At 40.4% G+C, this 13,899-nt stretch overlaps 1 protein-coding gene across 1 annotated transcript in view; it reads right to left on the minus strand.

Annotated features, from left to right (window-relative positions):
* col27a1b (collagen, type XXVII, alpha 1b) overlaps positions 1–13,899 on the minus strand; it is a 58,859-nt gene that overhangs the window by 24,731 nt on the left and 20,229 nt on the right. The window contains exons 6-20 of the mRNA XM_020598261.1: positions 9,942–9,986; positions 8,266–8,319; positions 7,098–7,142; positions 6,121–6,174; positions 5,204–5,248; positions 3,363–3,416; positions 2,428–2,472; positions 2,076–2,129; positions 1,775–1,819; positions 1,561–1,614; positions 1,166–1,219; positions 962–1,015; positions 774–827; positions 632–685; positions 491–535 (exon numbers count right to left, since the gene is read on the minus strand). Of these exons, the coding sequence (XP_020453917.1) occupies positions 491–535; positions 632–685; positions 774–827; positions 962–1,015; positions 1,166–1,219; positions 1,561–1,614; positions 1,775–1,819; positions 2,076–2,129; positions 2,428–2,472; positions 3,363–3,416; positions 5,204–5,248; positions 6,121–6,174; positions 7,098–7,142; positions 8,266–8,319; positions 9,942–9,986 (756 nt within the window). The remainder of the gene's footprint in view (positions 1–490; positions 536–631; positions 686–773; positions 828–961; positions 1,016–1,165; positions 1,220–1,560; positions 1,615–1,774; positions 1,820–2,075; positions 2,130–2,427; positions 2,473–3,362; positions 3,417–5,203; positions 5,249–6,120; positions 6,175–7,097; positions 7,143–8,265; positions 8,320–9,941; positions 9,987–13,899) is intronic.

Genomic DNA, 13,899 nt, shown 5'->3' on the forward strand with positions numbered 1-13,899 from the left:
AAGGAGCCAGTTTGAATTATTTCTCCACAATCTTAGATTAAATAACTTTTATTGACATCCCCAAAAGACACAAATAATTCACTATTGTCGGTATTCAGTCAAAGTATTTTCTTTCTTACAATGAATTAATCATCACATTAAATATATCTTACAAACAGCTATATGCTTGGTTTGAAATTGAAAGATAGTCGTTTTGATTTATTGCTTGTTAGTGTGTGGTTTTTAATAACAAAAAGAAGTCTAACAATTTGCTGACCAATCTGGTAATATGAGTATACAGAGAGCAGAACAACATAGAGATCAGTCTGCCAAAGTCCATAACAGACTAGAGACTGCAAATTCAGGGAAGCCTAAATTTAGGCAGAGGCACATGTTGCTTGTGTGTAGAGTGTGTTGTTGCCTGCTGTGTATAGCAGATCCTACATGATTACTGTTTTGTGGTGTTTGCTAACTGGTCATAAATTGCAGGGATTATTCATTCAGCACTCACCTCCGGTCCAGCGGGTCCAGCTGGCCCCGTTGTTCCTTTATCACCCTGACAAGAAAATTATTGAAAAAGGTCAAGGGAAGAAAAATGTCTTTATCTTTCGCTCATTTTCAAAATATATTGATATACCAAAGTCAAACCAACCTGAAGTCCAGGTGTTCCTGTTGGACCTGGCAAACCTCCAGCCCCTTGCTTTCCCTATAGATAACAAGACTGAAAGTGAAATTTCACTTCATTTATTACACTTGACAATTCAGGTCTGAAGAGTCAGTGTTACACTACCAACCTTGGGCCCTTCTGGGCCATTTTGTCCTGGTGGGCCAATGTCACCTGGAAAGCCCTTTAACAATGTCAGAAATTAAACCACAGTTTCATCACAACACAGTAGCATACTTTCTGCATTAACACATTAAATATATTGATACGGTAAGACAAATAGTCAACATAATACTTAGCAAATATGAGCTATCCTACCTCTGAGCCAGGAGGACCAGGTAAGCCATCAGGGCCCTTTTCACCAGGTTTGCCCTGAGAAATTCCACATGCAATGTCACGACACAAATCAGTGATGAGATTTCCTGCCAGTAACCTCATAACTTTAGTCAACAAAGCATAGACATTTTGGAAATAGCTTTTTATGTTCTTCTGGTGCTCAGTGCTTTAATGAATGGGACTTGCCTGCAATCCAGGTTTTCCACGAGGACCTGGTAACCCAGGTATGCCATAGGTACCCTGTAACATAAAATTCACTATAATGTAATCAAGTGTGGAAAAAAAAAAATCTGAACATGCTAATCACACAGAGGAACATTGAAACTGTGAGTAAAACTGTTATAGATGGACTGAAGCAGGAAAGAAGACAAACCCAATATCTATAATCCCTCTTATTCACCCATGCACACGCACAGACAGTGGCAGAGATGCCACACAATGCTGTAGTCTAGTCACTGGAAGAATTCTGAAGTTCACTGTCTTGCTCAAAGACACTTCGACATGCTGATGAAAGAAGCCAGGAACAGAAGCACCAATGCTGTGATTAATGGATAAACCTGTCTGCCACCTGGCCAACATACCTTGTCCCCTTGGAACCCACGCTCCCCTGGCACTCCTGGTAAGCCAACGTCTCCCTAAGAAAACACAAAATAAGGTGAGAAATATAATAATAATACTGAGAGATTCATTCCAGGTGGGCATTATAGGTGTCTGCTGGTTTTCTCCAAAGTCAGTTATTCACATGCATTCTCATATTCAGTGGTCAGTGATCTAAGAAAGAAATATGCAGATCACCTGATCACCTTCCAGTCCTGGTTCCCCTGGGTTCCCTGGTACTCCCTTGCAAAAACAGAACAGAAAACAGTAACATCACTTTTCCCTGTTAGCTTGAGTTTACACCGTCAGGCTTTTAGAAGAAGACATGACCATGGAGTGAAGAGTTCACAAGGTTTACAGATTTTATCCAAATAAGCAACTCACTGAATTGGTACTTAAAGACATTCTGGTTAAGAAAAATAATAAACCAAAAGGTATCATTTTAATGTCACACCAATATCAAAACCATAGTCATGAACAACACATCCACACTGGTTACCTTGTGGCCTGGCGGTCCTGCTAAGCCCATAATGCCAACAGGACCCATGTCTCCCTGTCAGCAATAAAACATAAAACATATTTACTAAACTGAAAACACAGGTCAAATTTCACATGTTCACTGTCACAACTGCTTCTATTACCCAAAACTACATCTGTAAGTGTGCAAGTAAGGAATCACACTTTTCTATATAGCCCTTTTCAAAGCAGTAGCTCCAATCAGCTTTCCAGGAGGAAGTAAAGACAAAGAGGACCCTCAAGAGAAGACAATATATGGAAAAAAACAAGGACTCAAAGTGTATAAATCAAAAAAATATAAACTACAAACTAAGTGACGAGAATACAACACTCACAATAAGACCAGGGACTCCACATGGGCCAAGAGCTCCCAGTTCACCCTAAAAGGCAGAACAGAAAGAACGAGATACAGAAAAGATGTAACATGAGCACAGGCTGACAGAGCTGTAGAGTGGCAGGGGGAGGAATCACATATAAGCATACAGCATGTTTCTATATTTTGTTTACTTCTTTGTTCCTCCATTGATAGTCTAATACAGTATGCTTCTCCACTCAGTTTAGCACAGTGAGTGAGCGCTCGGCACAGAGAGGCTTGTTGTCCAAGCTACCCACATGCCATGCCTACATCCTCTCTATGCTACACATCCAACAGAGAGCGAGATGGAGGCCACACAGCCCACTGTGAGCTTCCTGTCGCCTCCTCTAGTCCTCTATGAATGAAAGGAGATGAATTCAGCCAAATGGAACATCCCCTCTTCCCACCAGAGGCACAGGAAACGAGTCCTCAAGGAGGCTCGGAGAGGTCAGCCAATCACAATCCAACTCTGAACCTGTCAATCACCAGCAGTGAGGGTCAAAGTAAAGAAAGATTGATACTGTTGATGCTGCCTTAATATCAGTATGGATTATGATGGGTGAGTGACTTACTGCAGTGATTGGCCTCACAGCAAATTCATACACATGACTGTAAAACGAAATGCAAATGCCAGCTCTCTCACTCTATATTTTCCAAACATAGGGCAGTGGTCTAACTTGACCTAAACTAAAGAAAGTGATGCAGAAGCATTTTCCTACTTTTGTCTTTTTTTAGGTGTACTTTTCATCTCTTGTTAAAAACATTGCAATGCATTTTTACATGGGGCTATATATGGTATGAAGTTTGGTGACACCTCAGTCAGGTGTAATGTTGTGGACTTCAGGGACAGATATGAACAATTGCACTATACCAACAGTGAGTAGAGGTTGTTTGCATCTACATCATTTCACTTACTGGGTACCCATCAGGGCCAGGAGGTCCACTCTCTCCAAGGTCACCAGGAAACCCCTGAGCAAACAAACAGAGTAGTCATGTAACCAGAGGGGGAACTGAGTGGTTTCATTGTATTCATTTGGTCACAGTACACATTTTGCTGAATTTATTTAGATACCACATGGTTTGTCAGTGAAGCCTATCACACCAAACACAGGGAACAACAAAGTGTTCTCAAAGCCAAACAAATGCACAAAAGTGCTTCATTTCTGGTAGTCCGGCAGGAAATTCCACAGCTGAGTCCTTCCGAGCACACACTGGCAGGAAGAACTCGACCAAACCCCCAGAACTTGCCTAAATTGCCGAATAAAGCTGCTTGGCCCAGGAGCTGCTGATTTGTCCCTTTCTTGCTCATAATTTTATTGCAGAGGCAGAACAAGAGGCATGATGTAACGCAAGGCCACAAACTCATTGTGTGCTTGGCGATGTGCCACGGTCAACATACAACCCACCACACATCTGGGCTCTGCTCTTGCCAAGAGAAGGCAAGCCCATTGTTGGACTAATGATAAATGGCAGAGCAGAGAACAGATCTGTCATTCTGTGTCTACAGACAAAGAGAAAAATCAAAATATAAAGACCTCAAGTGATGGCAGAGACAGGGCTGTTTGTATGGCAGACTGTTTCCTCAGAACATTAGGCAAATATGGAGAAAGCAATATACAGAAACTGGTGCAACATGAAGTAAACAGGAAATGTGGAAAAATATTCCTCTTTCCATAAACAACAACCGACTCGGTATGATGAAAAACATATGCAAGTGTTTTCCTCATAGTGAATACAAACTTGGCAAGACCCTTTATGAGATCTGTCTAATGGTTGGTCTGTCACTCTGCTTATGTGCACAATAAAATTTTCACTAGAAAAATACATATATAAGGATTCTCCTCAACATCTGTGAGGTTGACACAGGAGAAGAGGAGTTGTTAAACACCATACTTTGCAAGTTTCAGAATGTGTCTTTTTGTGGAATCATTTGTTTTAGTATTTAAGATATGAATCACATGGATCTCTGCTGGATCAAGGCCCTTCTCTTGCTGTCACTGTTACACTGCTTTACTGCTGACTCAGGAGCAAAAAAAAAAAAAACACAAAGTGGCTGACCTCACTTTTCACCACAGAGGAAGAGAAAGGGCTTGCTCATGACTTGGCTTTTACAAGCACCTCAGTGTATGTCACTGAGCATTACAGCATAATAATATTTTTTTAATGTGTACAACCAGGCCTGGGAAACGTCAAATTTACATAAGAATTTTTGAGTGGTATTAGTATTTTCCAGGCGCCAGTAACGACAGATTTCTCTGGTCTGCGGGTACAGGCTCCACAAAGCCAAACCTACAACTGACACATCAGTCTCATATCAGTCTAATACAAACCAGGCACAGTATTAAGCACACTGTATGACATACACAGTTCCATAAAATAGTCTTCAAAGAGAAAATTAATCATACAGTATTTATACAGGAGCCACTGGACTTAATATGAGACCAGACATTTTCGATTTTTAAAAGGGAATAGACTGGGAATTTGAAACATTTCTGTTTCCAATACATCCAGTTACATTATTCGGGGCATTTCTCCTCTACAGTAATCCCTAGCCTCACTATGGCAGTGTGAACCTTAACACAACTTTTCTTCACACTGAGCTAGAGTCTCCGTCAGAGTAATGGTTATTTAATACTCTTCAAAGTACTTCAGCACTACAGTAATACTTCATACTGAAGATCAAGGCAAAACCTCCTCACTTTCATGAGGCTGCATTAAAAATGTTGTCTGAGAAGTATGTGGAGAGAAAACTTTACCGGCCTACCCATCTTGCCCTTCTCCCCGTGATCTGCAGGAATTCCCTGGAAACAGGAAAGAAAACAGGTGACATAGAAATATGGATAAAAAACTAAAGGAGAGATATATATGCATAATTTAAAAACATTGAAAACATTTGATAAGACAAAGTCTTTAGCAACACTAGTAGCCCCGTGAGGCTATGGTTCTCTCATAACTAAACAAAAGTGTTGGATGGAACAAAAATAGAGAAGCAACTTTTCTATTCTTAGATCCTAGTTGGGCAAAACTATAAATACTGAGCTTTAAAGCTAATTTTTTAGCCTGGCAACAGTAGCTGACAAAACAATTTCAAACATTATTTTAACAGCTGCTGTGCTTTTCAGTAATATCTCAACATGTCCATGAACTGATCAACCTTTAACCTAAATGGAGAAGTAGTCATTAAAATCAGGGTCAAACCTTATTTAGGTTTCCTTTACAGTGCACTGTACTTAGTCAGTGTGCTGCGCTTTGAGCTGAATGCTACTTTAGCAAGCTAATTTATAGCATTCAAAAGTAAGCCTTGGCATGTTATCCATGCAGTGTGCCATGTCAGCATTAACCTTAATATTGTCATTAAGTGAGGATGACAGAATCCCTGCCCTCGATGTTTGTGGGAATCTTTGTTGGGTATTTAAGTAATTTCAATGTGCCTCCTACATTATAATCATATTCAAAACAGGAGAGATGTTAGGGGGGCACAGGCGGTCTTTGCCACTGGACTTGATTCAGTACAGTATAAGGCACCTTGCACTACCTTAAGCCTATAACAATGATTTGGTGAAATGTGCCTGTGGAACCTCAAGAGTGAAGTGCATTTCTGTTTAATTATTTTGCCCTAGAGTCATATAAAGCAACCCAGTAGGCATTTATTCCCCAAACCACTAATACTCACTCTCTCGCCATCAGGACCAGGAAGGCCAGAAAACCCAGGGATGCCAATGTGACCCTACAGACATGAATAAAAGAGAGAGTGGCGGAAAAGATAAGCCACAGCCAGAGGGAAGGTGGTCAGGGGGGCACATTGAGACTGAGCCAAGATGATGGATACTGTGTAGAACTTTTAGAGGTCAATAACACTAAACACACGTCAGGCTCAATGTGTGATGCTTTGATCTGTTACGGCACCACAGGCGTATGCTACAGCAGAGTGGGGTCTTGAAGATCTAAGCCTTGAGGCAAGTGTATATGCCCATGGACTGCATGGTGCTGGCTTCCACGATGTAGTCCAAGGGCACATACCCTCACATCAGGGATCTCTGAAGATCTCTCTCCAACATCTGCTCAGAGGAAAAGAAAATTACAACATAAATGAGAATCTCACACTTGAATGCATCATGGTCACACTCTGCCACAGACAAATACGGTTTTATATTTTGCTAACATTAACAAGAACAGCAGGCATGGAAAGGATTTAAAGACATCCAGAGTTGCCTGTCCCTACAGTACTTTAAATACACTAAGAAAACCATCTGTCATTATCATCATAGAGTTAACAAGGGCAGACAAGAGGCGTTTATGACATCGACCTTTTAATGTACCCACACTGGTCAGGTCATTCATTTAGTGTACATTTTACAGCTCATTCCAAAAAGTGAAAGTTCAAATCTTTTCTGTACAAGGAAGTAACATGCTTCTCTCCCCTGTGGCCTTCAGTGGAAATAGGAAGAGGGTGCATGACATGAACATAAAATACAAGTAAGCAAGACTTTCTCAGAGTGCTTTAAACATGTTGGACTTTACAATGTGAGATATACAGTAGTTACACAAAGCACCTTTTTATTACCACAGAATAAAACATACTGCAGTAAAATGTCTACATTTGCTAAAACAGATCAATATTAAAACTGTTTTTTTCCAACATCTACTTACCCTGACTCCTTTTGGCCCCATTTTTCCTATTGGCCCAGGTAAACCCTAAACATAACAGATGACCAAATATATTTCTGTGGTTACAACCAGAGGCAGAACTTTATTTAAGTAAATATGAAAGTACTTAATTTAAAAAATGCTTTGACTATCCATCTAGATTAAAAAGTCTCACTACTTGATAATAAGCATCATTTTTAAAATTATAATTAGCAATCTTAGCTGGCATTTACAGTGTTAATACTTCAGCCGCATCCACATCTTTTCTCTGAGACACTGCCAACAAATCCACTAGTGCAGATAATCTCCCCCTGCAACCATAACGATCAACACTCAGATCAGGAGAACTCCCTACAGCCAAGTGCAGAATCTTGACACAAACCTACAGCTCCAGTGATTCACAGCCTACAGATGGTAGGGGGTGCTAAAACCTAATCCATCACACACCACTAAGTCTCTATAGGGATCAGGGCTCTGACATAGAAAGTGCACTGACACACACAGGCAAGCACCGAGACCGGTGCCTGAACTCTGTTATCATTAACATTAAAGGGAGCAAAAGTGAGTAAGCAGCTGCACAGCTGCTGTGGGACTTTAAATTTGTTAAAAGTTAAGAGGGAACATATTTTAAATGCACAGAGACCATAACAGTCCCCAGCTTTGAATACTTAAGTTAAACCCTATTCCTAAAAGTGGGGCAAGGAATGATGCTCACAGAGCATTGGAAGGACAGAAAAAGCTTATTTCTACCCGGGGAGCTGTGGCATTAGTCACACTTCTATTATCTTTTCTTTCTTCAGGGTAACATTCACTATAGAAACCTTATGACATTTTCTTGCTAGAACAGGGGTGTTTGTAGCTGTAATTCCACCACAGAGAGTGTTTGTCTTATTTCTGGGGCCAACCCTTTTTATTTGGATTTACCAAATTGGGTGTTTGTCTTTGTTCCGAGCACTTAAAAAAAAAAATTTCTAGAAAGCATACAAGGAGTCAATGTTCCCCCAAGTCCAAATCATCCCATATCTTCAAAAACCTGAATTCACAATAGAGATGACAACCTAGCCTCCTTTTTTTGTTGTGTCTTGCAGGTGTGTTTCTGTGTGTGTGTGTGTGTTTGTTTGTGTGTGTGTGGCCCTGCTCAACCAGCACCGCAACACTAGATTTACTGCACCTGCCTGCCAGGATAGCCTTTGGCCCCCGGGCTTCCATCATTTCCACGGTCACCCTGTGGAGAAAAAGACAGATCAGAAATTAACATCAGGGGAGGCCAGGAAAGGGTGACGGGAGGAAGAAAGGGTTGAAGGATGGAGGAAAGGAAGCAGTAATCTTCAGGACAAATGTTTTTATATGTACTGTACATAAGGGGTGCATCCGAAATCGACTACTTGCCTACTACGCAGTAGGCTAAAATGTGTGTGCGAGACAAGTAGTATGGTAAAATATGTACACGAGTAGTAACCTACATAACATCGTAGTATGTAAGCAATGAACAATACACTATCCCATCCTCCCACGGTGGTGACGGCAAGCTCAAAGCAGTTATAATTTTTGTCCTAGGGCTGTTATTATACCACTTTAAATTTTGATATTTTTCAAGGGAGGGAAATTAATGATCTAGTTGTCAAATATGTGGTCCGACATTTTCAGAGATGTGATGACCCGCTGTCAGCCAGTCCATGGTGCCAGCTAGCTAGTTCTATTTAGATGTAGCCACAGGTTTTTGAATTCAACAAGAAACCTCCACAGGGTACCTTTAAGTAACAAACAAACTCCACTTAATTAATAGTCAACCAGGAGTGTCTGTAACAATTAAGAGTGAATGTCCCTTTGGCAGGAGATGACGCTGGTTATCCTCAATGAACTAGAAGAACCAAATGTATTACACTACTGCAACAAAAGTAACAGGCCTCAGAATACACAGGCCAACAGATGTGCATGTTAAAACATGTGGTGTGTAGTTATTTTCCAAAGAAAAGATTGCATCATCTTTTTGAGAATATTAGAAAAGACACACTGTGACACAGCACATTCTTTTCAAAGAGACAGGAACTGAACTCAGGAAGGCGGGAAAGGAGACGGGACCTAGGGTGTGCAAACTATTTAGCCCACTTGTATCACTGCCAAAAATCTCTCATCGGTTTTCCCGCCAAGATTCCTGCACAACTAGTGTGTAATGTCTCTACTCACCCTTCTTTTTTTAATGTCCAATGACTCTGTGTTAACATTTTCCCTCTGTCATTCCCTCCCTTTCTCCTGTTTTGTAACTATAAATGGAAAGACATGCTGGAGTGTTATGGGAACTGTCTCTGCAGACTCTTAGCTTTTCTATTCAGTCAGTAAACATATACTTAACATATAGCTAACACACACTCCAGCCATCAGACAAACAGCATGCAGTGGGCTCAGTCAGCATGATATCACTTCAGAAAGATGAAGGGATCTGATTTCATTTGTTTTCAGATGCCACTTTTGCTATTCACAAAATCCTCTTAGGAAAATCCTCTCGTGATTTTTTTAAACCTTACAATAAAATTCACACTCTCACCCCAGACACCGTTGATCATATATTTAAAAAGGGCCAGTGATGCATCTCACCTCAGAATTTACTGAATTTAAGTATATTGTAGCGTTCTAGCAGCTTTCCCCCATAATTCTCATTAACCTAAAAATGGCACTACAGTTGTAGACAATGCAACTACTGATTCAGTGGCTGACAGCAGCTTGCAACATGGCTGCAGTTTGATGAAGATACTGAGAAAGAAATTGGCTCTGCTATACATTAAAGAAAAGGTATAAATACACTGTACAACCAACTGGAGCCATTTTACTGAAAAATCAAGTACTTACAGCTTCACCTGGGAGGCCAGAAGGACCAGGATGTCCTTTTTGTCCCTGTTGATAAGAAACAATAAGTTAGAGTGCTGCTCATCCATAAATAAGTCCAAATACAAGGGTATATGTTATTTAAATTCAGATCACAAAGCCAGAGGAAATGTATAATGCTAAATGAGGTGCTTTGGAAAAAGAGATCATATCAGACTTGGCTAGAAAATATTAAGTGTATAAATCTGATCAAATTATTGTTTGTGTTTATAAACTCGAGAGCATCTCAGTGAACACAGCAGTGGCTGACATTGCAATTTCCCATTTGCCTTAGATAGGACCTTACATTGTTTCCTCACAGAAAAGTTCACTAAAACAACTTAATAAAGATCTAGAAGGCTGGTTTGGAAACATCTACAGCAAAGGCAAACTTAATATCTGGGATACAAATAGAACCCTCATATGCAGCGTTTGCTGATTAACTCTGAATAAAATGCTTTTTTTTTTGCAATCTCTATACAAGTCCAGTTTTATTTATTGTTGGAGTACAGCTGTATGGCTAGGTGTTTGTCTAATCACCGCCACCACCACGCTCTGACAAAACAATTTCAGATTAATTAAACCAGCAAACCAATTACACAGTAACACGTGAAACCCAAAAGAGTAATTAACGGTCACACTGTGGTCTCAAATGAACATGCCATCTGGTTGCAAAATGTATTCATCTTTTCAGAGTCAAGACCTACAGTAGTGTAGATAGAGTTATATGTAGTCAGCTTTATCCCCTCAAGTGTGAAGTCATTAGCCACCAGCTGTGTTGGTCTGTCAGCAGCCGAACAAGTCAACCACAGGCAGCCAGAGGCTGATGTAAAAAATTATAATAATAATAATTGCTGATTGTGTCCAAAGAGTTCTATTTTAACTTCATCAGTCCACAGCACTTGTTTCCAAAACGCATCGGGCTTCTGTAGATGTCCTGTTGCATACTTCAGACGTTGGATTTTATGATGGGGACGCAGATAAGGTTTTCTTCTGCTGACTCTTCCATGAAGGCCTTGTCTGTGCAAGCATCGCTGCACAGTGGAACGGTGCACCACCACTCCTGAGTCTGCTAAATCTTCCTGCAGGTTTTTTGCAGTCAAATGGGGGTTTTGATTTGTCTTTCTGACCAGCATACGAGCAGTTCTGTCCGAGAGTTTTCTTGGTCTTCCAGATCTCATCTTGACCTCCACAGTTCCCCTGATCTGCCATCTCTTAATTACATTTCTTACTGTGGAAACTGCAAGCTGACAACGCTTTGCTATCTTCTTGTAGCCTTCTCCTGCATTGTGGGCGTCAATAACTTTCATTTTCAGGGTCTTACACAGCTGCTTAGAGGAACCCATGGTTGCTGGGTGTCCACAAGTGTGTGCACAAGGTTTGAAGAGTCAAAGTATTTGTACAGCTTTGAAATTGGCATTTACCAATGACAGCTGTTGCTGTGCATCAGATCTAACGAGCTGATTAAGGTCTGATACCTTGTGAGAGACTTTGAGACTCTGGAACTCTTAGGGTGCCCAAACTTTTGCACCATGCCATAATAATGTTTTTATTTTTTATTTTTGTTCAATTTATGGCATAAGAAGTAACTATGCATCACTGTTTGCAGAAAATATTGTGCATTTTTTCCATTTCCAAGAGAAACTGTGTTAACATCTGTTCAAATAAAAAATCACCAAAATCTGTTATTTATCAAGGGGTGCCTAAACTTTTGCATAAGACTGTATATAAAGCAGGACTCAACTTTAAAGGCTGCTTCTCTGAGTTTGTACAGGCCTGGATGATGTCAATTAGGAAAGGGGACTTAGATTCACAATTTATTTTATCATAACTTTCAATACTGTGATTTCTTTCTTTCTGGTGCTGATATTTAGTTTGTTAAGACTGGATTATTTCCATGTATAAAAATAAGTAAACATTTCTTTTATACTTGGCTGGATGCTAAAATCTCTGAAACATTCAGATCACTGTGTGGTTCCCACACTATTTGCTATGCTAACCTGAGATAATAGTCTTCTGGCTGTAGCTTCATGTTTACCGTACAGACATGAGAGGAAAACCAAACTTGCTGCTTACAAGAAGGTGAATATGGAGCTCTCAAAATGTTGAACTACTCCTTTAAACATGGGCTGGAGCTCTTAAACTGGTTACACAAATGATTCAAACTGTGCTCAAAATTCACAACCATATACTGTACAGTCTGTATCTGCCTGTTTCAACACATCATTTGATCTTTCTGGTGCTTACAAGTAATAAAATATTAAACCTGAAGACACTACAGTATGTTCCTCAAATAAGACTTTTCTACAGTAGATGTGCAAGTCTCATGAATTATTTATCACACATTTTGCAGTAATGGAGTCCGACATGTTTTTGTTTTTGGAAAGTTCGAACTCTTTATTAGATTTCGTGGGTTTAAAAACCAGTCAGACATGGCTGAGTGAGACTGACATGCCTGAAGCTGTTAGATAAAATCACGATGGCAGACTGACCTCCCACTTTGATCAAAAGGCTGGTATCGGTCAAGAGTAGCATCTTAATTCAATAAAATACTTTACAATGTCCCACTGCTACAAACCAATAAACTGAGACTCAAACCTGTGTCACCAGGAAGAAGCTAAAGTTGTGCATTCATAGAAGTATGTAACGGAGATGAGTTGATCTTTACAAATGCTCAGACCTTGGTGCTGGGCTCAATTAAAGAGTATAACAGCCTTACAAAGAAATACATTAACACACAGGCTTGCATTACATTTCTCTGCCACTTCTCCTGCAGCTGTTGGATACAAAATGTAGCCAGATGCCAGTCCACTGGACGCAGTAGCTCTGTCAAACCACTGTAATACTCCAGTCCTGCCAAACTCCTAATTATTTGTTTAGCTGCAGACAGGCAGCAATGTGTTTCAAATGGGAATTATCTGACAGGAATTTGGGGAGTAGACGATCATGCAGAAGCCAAAGTACTGCAGCCACAAAAAGACAAAAGAATGTGCTGGGCCATAAGAGCAAGGCCAATATACTAGATCAGTACAGCAGAAGTAGGAGAAGGAAGTCTGTCCTTGTGTGTGTGTGCGTAGCAACCAGCTTTATGTAATGCACAACAGATCAACCTTGCAGTCAACAGGCAAAGTACAGCTGCAGCAGCGGTGTCTCCTCTGCTTACATAATAAGTAACAGACTTGGCGGATGAAAATACAATGTTCTTTCCACTGATTTTTATATGTATTGTAACAGAACCTTATTCCCACCTACCAAGCCTCACTCATCTTTCTTGAATAAATCCGATTCGACAAATAAAGGTAGTGAGAATGTTGTTACATACAGCTGAGCAGCAGGAAGGACATTGTTTGAGGGCTGCACAGCTAATAAAATCCTTATTTCAGTCTGCCATACTCACAGTCGGCTGTGTAAAAGGCACAAACCAGTCCAGAGCTAGTAATACTCTCAGACTTTCAGCTTGACACTCACATATGAGTCCCTTCTTGGTTTACAGTGCAGACTGCTGACTGACTCCCAGGCAACCTTCCCATTACATCTTAATACATTTCCCACAGTGAGAAAGGCTTTCTCTGGCAGCAGGCCAGGGACTGAGCAGAAAACTCAGCAGAAGGTCCATAAAACTGTAGCAGGTCATAGTTTTACTTGTTGGTTGGACGAGCGAGAACAAGAGAACAAACCTTAAGCTTCATATGGCAGATGAGTATATGTTAATGTAATATGAAAACAAAAGTGCATTGTAAGGAGTTTTGGTTTTCTGTCCCAGAGTATGATTTAAAAAAATCTAAGTTAAAAACAGCTGCAAGCAATGAGGCCTTTCAGCACAGCCAAGCTGATTGCCTTGTTTTTACTGGCTGGATACAAACTGCATTTTAATTGTTCATTTGGCTGTCAGCAGTGACTCGCAGACACGACACAAACTCGATGAGGAACCAGAATTCCCACT

The sequence above is a fragment of the Monopterus albus genome, unplaced genomic scaffold (assembly GCF_001952655.1).
Source record: "Monopterus albus unplaced genomic scaffold, M_albus_1.0 scaffold37.1, whole genome shotgun sequence".
Lineage (NCBI taxonomy): Eukaryota > Metazoa > Chordata > Actinopteri > Synbranchiformes > Synbranchidae > Monopterus > Monopterus albus.